General features: G+C 34.5%; 1 protein-coding gene across 1 annotated transcript; it reads left to right on the forward strand.

Moving 5' to 3' along the window:
* Window positions 1-7,698: 7,698 nt before the first annotated feature.
* On the forward strand, window positions 7,699-9,434 carry LOC105178688 (anthocyanidin 3-O-glucosyltransferase 2). The gene has a single exon (XM_011102219.3). The coding sequence runs from the start codon at window positions 7,775-7,777 to the stop codon at window positions 9,245-9,247; it is 1,473 nt and encodes a 490-aa protein (XP_011100521.2). The 5' UTR covers window positions 7,699-7,774; the 3' UTR covers window positions 9,248-9,434.
* Window positions 9,435-12,178: the final 2,744 nt, after the last annotated feature.

Here is a 12,178-nt window from a genome sequence, read left to right on the forward strand (position 1 = left end):
CCCCTAACCTTGCCTCCTCATTGCAGACCTCATTCCCCATTGAAACTCTCCGATCAGAGGCTTGACGAAAAATGACTCCCCAACCCCAAACTCGATTGAGTTTCCCCCACTCTACACCCAACTCCCAACTGACTCATCCACTCGTGGGTGGACTCAACCAGCTCCGAAACCACCAAATTCACCCCCTTATCAACCCACTCATCGAGTCTATTTACCCAATTTCACCCCTCAGCCACCACCTCCTGATAACCCCCCTAAAAAACATATATTCTCTAAAATTCTCCAAAAATCCTCTACAAATCAATTAAGGATTGATGATGATAGATCACCGAAAAAACTTCTTTGTTGAAGACGGCACGTGCCAAAAGATTTCAAGGTACAAAGGCAAACTAGGCATTCTTTTTTCTAAAGAAGAAACAGATGAGCTTGTAGCTCTCTTCAAATTTGCTTTGGTTGGAAAAATCTGTCATGGCACTCAGGGTTTGAAGGTTCTCCATGAAAAATTTGCGAAAATGGGTCTGAAGGGTTCCTGCTCTATTGGTGCAATCAATTACAAACATGTTTTGTTTCGGTTCATGTTGGAGGAAGACTTCACATGCATATGGTTTCGAGGAGATTGGAATTTTAGTGGGTTTCCCATGAGGGTCTTTAAGTGGACGCCTAACTTTGATGCAGGAGTGGAATCATCGAATGCTTCAATTTGGATCCACCTCCCCAAATTGTCGATTCATTTCTTAAAAAAAAGTAGTTTTTTGCAATTGCCAGCATGGTTGGGAAGCCACTAAGAGTTGATGAGCCTACAACAGATATCTCTAGACCTAGCCTTGCTCGAGTTTGCATGGAACTTGATCTGTTGAAACCAAAAGTCAATAAGGTGTATGTGGGGGTTGGTTAGATCACTATTCTGCAACAAATCAATGAGAATTGCCCTCACCACTGTTGCTTTTGTTGACACTTGGTTCATGAAGAAAAATACTGTATTGTTAAGAACAAAGGAGGAAAAATTGATGTGGGGATCTAAAATAGGAAAGAAACAACCCAAAAGAAACATAAGGAGCCTGCGTTGGGGAGTAATCCCGGAAAAAAAGTAAGTACTCCTCAATCAACTCTAGATGAAAAAATTGATAATTATGTAGATCCTGTTGTTTGTGAATTGCTTGGTAAAAGTTATATGGAATTTAGAGGTATACGTGATGCTAATATCTACTGCTTGTTTGAAGAGACACAAAAAGTGCATTCTTGTTGAGAATTACAATCAAATTAAGCAGTTTGGGATTGATAATGTTACTCAAGACCAAAATTTGATTCTCGGGATTGAGAAGGAAGAATATGGTTCTGTTGTGGGGGATAAAGTTGATGAGGAAGGTGGACCAAATCAGGAGGAAGAAGGCTTTGATATAGAAGCTATTTATATTCAAAAGGATACAGAAAAGAAGAATGCAAATGAAAATAATGAGGATAACTGCCCACTTGAGGAGGTAAATAGAAATGAAGAGGGTTTGAGTGTTGAAAATAGATTTGAGAACGCAGATCCTTTGGTTAATACGAAGGAAGAAGGCCCCTTGCATGAAGCATACTCCATTATGCATTCTCCTGTCGTTGTTGATGTAGTGGAGTAAACACATCTCCAAAAAACTCTTTCCGAAGATGCAACCGTTCAGGGAAAACACAAGAGAAACTCTTCCTTTATGATGATGATGCTGTGATTTCTCGTTTCAATAAGAGAGGGGGTTTACCAATAGATAAAATTCCACCTTTTGCAGAATGCAATATCGAAGTGCACTGAGGTCCCTGTCCAATCCCCCACTAAGATGATGATTATGATGAGTAGCATTTTGGTGGATCAAAAGTCCCTTTTGACCTTACAACAACAGTTTTTGGGTAAGTTTTGCGTAGTTCAGGCTGTTTTTCCAGGCCTTACGTAAGTCTTTAGAACTATTTTGTACTCCATGATAATGCAGGTTTTACCCAGGCTTGTGTGGGGTCCACCTTGATTTGTAATGTATTTTCTTCTTTTTACTATTAGCTGTGCTTAGGATTTAATATTTTGTAAAGGGAGTAGTACTCCCAATTTTCGAGTTTAGAAAATGTATTGTGCTTTTCCACCTTATGCTTATATATTGAGATGGGAGGGGATCTTGAAAAATCTCCTTACCCTTGCCCGGATAGATTTTGGCTAAAAGAAAAAACTCAAGGACTACCAGTCATACCGACCAAGCTTTAAAAGGCTTTCATATGACGATTCCTGTGAGTCAATTTAGTCGGTCGACTACCTTGCCAACTAACCAACTAAAACTGTACAGACCACTTACGTCTCCTGTCGATTATCTGATCAGGGGTATAATTGTTATACTTAAAAATTAGTGCAATGATGTTATTAACCGTCGTTAACCACTATTAGGGAGTATAGATGGCCTTTTCGTTTTATATTAGTATGGATATATATTAGTATAAATTATCTAATTAGGGTTATACTGCAGTCTCACTAACTACTATTTATGAATGTCGTGAGCTTTCCGTTTTTATATTAATGTAAATGTGCCCACTTATAATATGACATAAATTAATTTATATGAAGGTGTGGAGGTTTTTTTTAGTACCACAAATGAAAGAGTTGTAGTGTCTTAATCAAGTTCAAGACTACAAATATTGGTTGAATGTAATTATGTGAGGAAGGCCTCATTTGCAAGAGTTGGTAAAAAGCAAAAACATGAACATCTAATAAAGAAATGGGAGTTGTCAAAAATTGATGAATAATTAATAATTAGGTGAAGTTGCAGTTGTAATGTTAGCTGATTTGGAAACATAACAAATGCGTTCAAAGTTTATACTCTACCTTTATTCACACTTACTACATGTTAAACATTCTGACTTGTATAGATCATGCCTAGCATTTGTGCAGAGTGTATATATATGGGATTTAGTTGCTGATTCTTAGTATCACTAGAAAAAAAATATTATGAACTGGTTATAGGTAAAAAATAAATAATTATTATCAAATATAATTAAATAAAATCAATGTACAAAATAGCTTTTCTACGATGAAAAAATTATTTACCGCAACTAAGAGCTATGATAAAATATTTGTCATGGCTTTTAGACATGGCAAAAATAATAGCTACCCTCATAAAAACCGCGGCCAACAATTGTTTCATAATCCTGATCGATGACTATTTAATTTGATAGGACTATTTATTATGAAACATGACAATTAGTTATGGTTAAATGCTATATTTTTATAGTATATTTAATTGACTTTGTTTCTCTTGATACAATATGGTAACTAAAGGACGAGACGAAGGACACGGGCGCTAGTGAGAGCGAGGACAAGGTGCATGTTTGCACCTTCAACATGAGAACAAAGAGTCAGTGGGAGATCACACCACCAAGAGCTTAGGAGATTTCAATCCTAAGTCTATTGAAGAAGTGCGTGGATAAAATACACTAAAATCTTGGATTCAGCGAACTAGTATCTTGGACGTTATTTAGACTTGATTTGTATTGTTGTATATAGTAAAAGGGGTCAAATTGCATTTAACCCCCTGTGATATGTGAATGAGCAAATACCCTCCTATGAAAAAAAAATTAGCAAATTACCCCCTTGTGTTTCAAAAATGAAGCAAATTACCCACTATTTATGGTTTAGACAGGAGAGTAATTTGCTTTTTTTTTCAAAATACAGGGAATAATTTGCCTTTTACAAGCGGATTATCCAAAAAATGGAGGTGGATTATTAAAAATAAATTGTTATTTACAATAGATTTATTTACGGAAAATTTCTATTTTCGATAATAAAAAAATTGTAATATGAGATAATTATGTTCTTGTATTTCATTCCTTATACGACTATTTGAGTTGTCCGATTAATTTTTGCGATTTTAAAAAATATGGAATTAAAAGTACAAAATTTCCAATAGTGTAGTCAAAACTTTTTTTTTTTTTTTTTGGGTACAATTTGCTACTTTTTGTATTTATTTATAGTTATATTATTAAAAAAATTGCAAGTCTTCCGCATTTTTGAGTAGACTTAGAAAATAGTGTCAGCGGTTTGTTAAACCAACAAATCATTATTTTTTATTTTTTTTAAAAATAATAGTCGGAGTTGTTAGCTCGGTTAACGACTCCGGGTTGTTAAGTGAGCTAACGACCTGGAGTTCTTAACTTTGTTAACAACTCCACCAATTTTACTTATTTAATAATATAAGCATTATTTTATTAAAATTTATATCTAGTTAATGTCGATAATTATTTATTAATTTTATATTTTCTATTATAATAATTATTTTATAATTGATTATTACAAATTTGATATTATTAATATTTAACATTTTTAAATAACTAAATATTTTAATTAACTTTTAATAACTATTAAATTCAAAAATCTACATACAAGTTAAAAAGATGTAAGAGGGCTCTATGGGATGTGTCTTATTTCTGACCATCGTCCTGGTCTTATTGGAGCAATAGCAGTCGTTCCTGACTTTTTTCCTCCTCGTGGTGTACATCGTTATTGATTGAGGCGTGTATGTTCTAGTTTTAATTTATAATCATTATGACGTGCGGTTAAAGGATTTTTATTGGATAGCTCATTCTAAATATCGACTAAAAAAATTTAATTGTATTATGGGCGAGATAAAACGTAAAAAGCTAGAAGCCTTCATGTACGTAGACAAGATTAAAATAAGAAAATGAACAAATTCTCATGATTTGCGGATGGTGGTGCAATAATATGAAAACATGTCATCATAGTTGTTTAACCCTGACCGGACTGGCTGGTTCGATCGAGAATTAGACTTGAGGCCGGTCTGGGTATGTATATCAGAACCGCAGTGGTCAAACCTAGCATGACTTGATCAAAACCCGGCCAAATCGATCAAAATCAATTTATATTTAAAAAAAAAAAAAAGAAAGAAAAGAAAAAAGAAGATGGGATCGGACAACCGTTCAAACTAGTGGCCAGTGGCGGAGTTGCGGCATTGGAAATAGGAGGTGGAGGGTGGGTTGGAAAGATGGAAAGGGAGGTAGTGGAGGGGAGAAGAAGGAAAGGGGGTAGGTGGGGGTGGAGAAGAAAAGAGGGTTGGTGGGAGATATATATATATATATATACATAAATATATATTAGTTTATAGGGATATATTATATATATAAACTAATATATATTTTATTAGTTAATTATTAGATTGATTTTTTTATGTTTTTTGTTATTTTTTTTCGAATTATTATTATTATTGAATCGGAATACATTTAATTTAAAATTTTTAAATTTTTTTATATAAATATGTTTTATTTCTTAATATGTTATATATATCTACATGCATATATATAATATAGTCCGATTCTATTGATTTTTTCAATTCGATTTAACTAATCGGACTAGTGATTCAGTAATTTGAGCGGTTTGATCTTCGGTCTGATTCTGAAAATATTGTTATGTCATAATGCCTCAATGGAATTTCAAAAGGGGCTCGTCTGCTGTCTGTGACTGCATGTATGAAAATTACTTTTGCACGTTTTTTTCATTTAATAATGAAAGGATGGCGAAGAGGAGTGCAACATTAAACAACAACAAACCGCAGAACGATTATGCATACAAGTTATTCAAATATTGATCCAAAAAATCTGTGGAGCATGCAATAACAAGATCGAATTAGTTTGAACAGTCCATCTTAGTATTTACATAATGGGATCATGGATAGGGGCGTAATCGTCAAAATTACCATGTGAGAGTATTCATGTGCCAGATTAAGCTAATTTTAAATTCCTTGCTCTCACATTCAAGAGGTATTTGCTGCATAGAAACCTAACGTTGCATCAATAGTTAAGCAACATTATGATTTAATAGCTTACAAATTTTAGAATTTATTAGTTATTAAAAATAATAAAATATTTTATATAATTATAATTATTAATGCTTTCAAAATTTAAAATTTAAATAAAATATTAATAATATTATAATTGTAAATAATTATTGTAATTGGAAATATTAAATTATAATTTATTATTAAAATGAATTACATATTAATTATAACAAAATAATGCTTAAATTATTTAAAAAAAAAGGAAAATTGTTGGATTCATTAGTCGTTACTTCATGCAATTTTTTTCTTAAGAAAAAAATATAATCGAGACTCGTTCAACTATCGACTTGAAATATATTTATATAAATATATATATATTAATAATTCTAACTGTTATGACACGACATTCTTACGTGCTTATAATAAATAATATTTTATATTTTAAAATATATTATTAATAAAAAATATATATATAAACTAATACATCATATTTTAAAAAAAAAACAAAAAAGAAAGAAAGCAAAAAATAATAAAATAAAAAAGATTTTTTTTTGCAACTTCCTGTTCAGTTGACTTGTATAATAGACAACAATCTTATCATCGTGATTCTCGTGAACTAAACAAATATTACTTCCTCTCGTTAGTACAGCTTTCCATGTCTAAACAAATAGCCCCTCAACTTCGCATGTCTTTGTATAATACTATTTGTTCATCTTACAGAAATTAAATTTTATTGATAAAATATAAATAGACTAAAATATCTATAAATATATTTACTTTTTCTATAAATAACTATTTCTCTAATTAATTAGTTCTCTCAATAATTTTCTTCTCATTCACACTAAAAAAAAAATTACTATTGGCTACAACATTAGTAGCTATGGCTAAAAATCATGATAAACGGCTATAATTAACTATGGTTAAATAAAATCGATACAAGAAACAAACTTCTTTACCACGCCACCTTCGCAAAAACTACGACCACAAACCATTGCGTGGCCGTGATCAATAATTGTTTGTTACGACTATCTATTGTAAACTATAACAATTAACTATGATTAATATTATAATTCTTTTAGTGATATTTTAAAAATAATTAAATTAAATATTTCATTTTATATTTTTATAATTTAATTAAATAAATTAGGCATGATGTCTAGTTTGCTTTGAGCTAGTTACAATAATGTGTGGAGGAAAGTCAGAAGCCGTGGGAAAGAAGCTATTGACAGCAAAGCCACGACCCTGTCTTGGTTTATGTCACGTAGCCACGAATGCTTCCCTCTTGCAAATGTTATAAGTCAATTAATTGTAATATAAATGTTTTCTCCAATCATTGCCATTAAATAAAAAAATACGCGTGAGGATTGGAAAATATAATTACCTTTTCCTACTGATATTAACATCATTGTTATATCTATTTTTTAAATATATTTTACGCAAATAATTTATTTAGTGTTTCAAAAAGTAAATATAACAATGGTGTTCATTCATCCCAAAATATAGAAAATAAAAAATTGACAATTTTTCTAATTCATAAACGATTATTTTTTATCCAATAGCTATAACTTGTGAATAATATTTTATTATTATTATTATATATTTTTGAATTGATATATATATATATATTATATGTACCTCCGTAAAAATATAAAAATATTACTAGAGAAATACTGAATGAGAAATTACACACATATAGATGTATATATATAATTTTTTTTCTGACGTTAGTATACTCGGTTCGATCTTAATAAAAGAGAATCAATTGTAATTCCAAATTTTTTTGAAAGAAAATATAATCTTACTTCTGTTTTTTTTTTTTTGGAACGGGTCTAAATGTAAATTAACACTATATTGTATATAATAATATGTTGTAGATCTTTGGAGATCTACGCAGCACTTGTATATAATCACGAGAATCAGGAGGCTGTTCCTCAGTATACTTCCTCTCCAATTTTGCTTGGCTACCATAACCAAAAATGGCATACGAAGCCCAACAATTAGCCAGCCTAGTGTTCGTTCCTTTGCCTGTTATAAGTCACCTGGCATCAGCAGTACAGATGGCTAAGCTCCTCGTCGAACGAGACGAGCGCCTCTCGATCACGATCCTCATTATGAAGCTGCCAATGGACGCCAAGACGAGTTCCTACATCAAGAACCCGCCCCACTTCCGAGTAAACTTCGTGGAGCTGCCCCAAGCAGAGCCCGTCTCTACAGACAGTAGTAAATCTCCCGAAAATTTCGTGGCTCGATTCGTAGAGAGTCAGAAGGACCTTGTCAGGGACGCTGTGGCTGAGATAATAAAGAGTTCGAGTTCGAGTAAGATTGCTGGATTCGTAATCGACATGATGTGCCCATCCATTATTGACGTCGCCGACGGGTTTGGCATCCCGAGTTACTTTTTCGTCACTTTTGGTTCGGCAGTGCTGGGGCTGATGCTCCATCTCCAGAGTCTTAGAGATTACTATAATGTGGACGTGACGGAGTACCAGAATTTAGATGTTGAGATATCTGTACCAACATATCTTAAACACGTTCCTACTTCTGTATGGCCTTCTTCTGTCTTTGACAAGGATGGTGATCACCTTGATTTTGTCAAAAGGTACAGAGAGGCCAAAGGAATTATTGTGAACACATTTATTGAGTTCGAATCCCACCAGATTGGGTCACTCTCCAACGATGAGAAAGTCCCACCAATTTACCCTTTGGGACCAATGCTTCAACTCGGGGGAGGCCAAACTGATCGAGAGAAGCCAAACCACACGGAAATCTTCGAGTGGCTCGACAGACAACCTGATTCATCTGTTGTGTTTCTTTGCTTTGGTAGTCAAGGATGTCTCGATGAGGATCAGGTGAAGGAGATTGCTGTGGCCCTGGAAAACAGTGGACACCGATTTTTGTGGTCCCTGAGGAAGCCACCTCCGAAAGGTAAGATTGACTTTCCGAAGGAGTATGAGAATCCTGAAGAAGTATTACCAAAGGGGTTCCTAAAACGAACTTCAGATATAGGGAAAGTGATTGGGTGGGCACCTCAAATGGCAGTGTTATCTCACCCTGCCGTAGGAGGATTTGTGTCGCACTGTGGGTGGAACTCGATATTGGAAAGTGTGTGGTGCGGGGTACCGATGGCCACATGGCCGTTGACTGTAGATCAACAGGCCAATGCATTCCTGTTGGTGAAGGAGTTTGAAATGGCAGTTGAAATTAAGATGGACTATAGGAAGGAGAGTGGTGTCATTGTGGGTGCAGAGACAATAGAGAAAGCAATCAAGCTGCTGCTGGAACCAGAAAATGAGATACGAGTTAAGGTAAGAGCACTGAAAGAGAAGAGCAGAATGGCCCTAATGGAAGGAGGGTCCTCACAGAATTACTTCAAACGTTTCATTGAAGATGTCATGGATAACATTTCTTCAAATGCTACAGGTATTACCTTAAAAAATGGTTGTAAATGATTTGGATTAAGTCGAGGATATCATTATTTAAGTTGGTTTGAATTATTACCAAGTCTCAAAATTTAAGTTTAATTTGGTTTGATTGTCAATGTAATGGAGCTCAAACTAGCATTAATTGGATCAAACATGATTGACTGAGCTCAAGCAATTTGATATTTTTAAATATATTTTATTATTTTTGCATTAATTGTATCGAGTTCGAGCCAAACTCAAAAGCTTATCAAACAAAATTTTATGATTAAGTTTGATTGATTAGAGAAAATAACATTTTTAATTCCATAAGTTAGATCCATGTCACTTTTGGTCTATTCATTATGGGATTAGCACTTTTAGTCTCATAACTTGCAAAAATTAGCACTTTTAGTCCTAATGCACTTTTTCATCTACAATTTAAAAATATAGGTTACGTGCCTATCACGTTTTCGTTAAATATTTTTTGGTTGGAGGAAAATTTGTCTTTTTTCCAATACTATCATATGAGTGCTGGAGATGGCCTACTTGATTCACTTGTGGAAGACATGATTTTTTGTGTTACTTCTACTTGAGTTCAATTTAGAGAAATATGAGAACGATAGGATTCAATTTTTATGAGACGAGAAAAATCGCTATGTTTTTTCTCCTAATTTCCTTCAAGATTTATTTTTTTTCCCTCAAGTGTAGTTATATTTTTTTTGCCAAAAATGGTCCCAAGCTGGAAAATAAATCAATTTTTTCTCCAACCAAAAATACTTAAGGATCACATGCTAGGGACGTACACTACACCATTAAATTGTAGACAAAAAAATAAATGGGGACCAAAAGTATTAACTTTTATAAGTTACGGAACTGAATATGCTAATCCCATAATAAATAGGACCAAAAATGAAAAGTTTTAATATGATTTTAGACCAAGCTAGTTTTAATTACGATCTATATAGTACCATCATGCCTCTTTTCCTTCAATAGATTATTTAAGTTATTTTATATCAATTAGCATCCTACTCTCTTGGAATTATCACCACTCATAGGGTGGGTTAAGAATATCAGCACTCTCACGGCATTACCATCTCCGAGCAAATTGATTGCATCAATAGAAGAAAATATGACTTTTTGTTATGCACTATAACAAATTACGACAATAGCTACGACATATAGAAAGGAGATAAATTTGTTCGTGAAAAATAATAAATTGAAGAAGGAATATGAATTTTATATCAATTTGATGCCTATGAAAATAGAATTGATCTAACAAATTTAGATTTCGTTGCTAGACTTGGGCCAATAAAGAAAAGAACTTGAGGAATGAAATCTGCAAAATAAAATGTTAGCATTTTGATACTCAAGTTAATATCAAATTTGGGAGATAATATTCGTAAAAAATAAATTGTAATTAAGAATTGAGGTATGGTAATTGAATTTCGCAAGAGAAATTGTGTTCAAATTGCAAGGAGAGTGTAAAATGAGAGTTTGACAACAAGAAATCAGAGTCTGGAAGGTGTCCCCCGCCTAAGGACCAAACTTATATTTATTGGGGAGGGTCCCCCTTTGGTAGGATTCTATATGTTCTCCTTATCTTCAGGAATAATGTATAGAAGTTGTTCGAGTAAGCGGTAATTTGTTCTTATCTTTTCTTAAATCTGTTGACGCGACCTATTTCCACGTTGAGGGAGATTCTTCATCAAGAAGGATTCCTTAATCAGCAAGGAGTCCTTCTGTTTCAAGATTCCAGGATATTGAGGGAACCTCCCTAGATTCACTTCCTTCTACGTTGGCTGAAGGGCACACGTAGCAGGTAAGGTGGACACCATGTGTGGATGACTAGGAGTGGGCCTCAGTTTAGTCATCATTATTTGGCCACATACTTGGCTTGAATTTATAAATACTTGAGTCTTTCCCCTCATATGGATAGTTGGGTTGATGGAGGGGGCCTTGAGCATCTCTTTTCTTCTTCCAACGTCCTGGATCTTATTGGGCTGTTGGAGGTTCTTCCTTGAGCCGTGTTTCCTTGGGCTATATATATATCATTCAGTCCCCCTCACTCTAAGGAGAAGGGATACTGTAGGAATCCTTATTACGCTTAGGGGGATGGAGCTTCCTTACCTTCGCTTGCCTTGGGTCCAAAGCCCCCCCTCTTCTTATTGACCTACGTTCCTTTTCTTGCCTTTTACCTTTTTTTTCAAATCTGGGATTTTACGTCCTGTCATCTGACAATAGAGGAATGATGACTAGGTCTATGCCTAGCCATGATGATTAATGGTATCAAAAGGGGCGGCTAATAACCCCCCCCCCCCCCCCACCACGCACCTAAATCGTCAAGTAACCACCCAATCAATAGCGACTATGAGGAAGGTGTGGGCTTAGCTCCTCCTCCATGTTCTTAATCACGAAGCAACCTGTTTTGCCTTCATCTTCTTCCTTTCCATCTTTTCTTGAAGAACCAGGCTTCCACTTCAGAAATTTGTAAGTACCCCCTTCCTTTTTTTTGACTCTTTTGAAAATTTTCTTCTTGGCTCCCTCTTATGGCATCTTCAAATGAGTTTGTTCATTTTGGTAAAGAAACATTCCCAGGCGACGATCCCTCTGAAGCCACTTCAAGAAGAATAGGCGAGTGGCTTAAGGTGGAGTCTGCGACAGGAAACAACGGCTACTCGTCGTTCAATAGATGAGGACGTGGATAAAGAGGAGGTAAGGGGGACGAAGGGGAAGAAGAGACGGAGGTGCCCTAATCGCCAGTTGATTGGGGGTCCACCAGTCTAAAAACTTCCACCGTTGATCAATTAATAAGCAAATTTCATATTCCTCTTTTTTTCATTATTTATACTCCTCCTAATAATCTCCTCCATTCTCCCCCTCAAAATTGCTTGTGCTTCTTTTCCACTCAGCTTGGGTCACGTTTGTGTTTTCCCATTCCTTCTTTTTACTCTATTGTGGCTCTCCTCTTCCAAGTACCTT

This window comes from Sesamum indicum, linkage group LG12 (genome assembly GCF_026168435.1).
Source record: "Sesamum indicum cultivar Baizhima isolate 11 linkage group LG12, ASM2616843v1, whole genome shotgun sequence".
Classification (NCBI taxonomy): Eukaryota; Viridiplantae; Streptophyta; class Magnoliopsida; order Lamiales; family Pedaliaceae; genus Sesamum; species Sesamum indicum.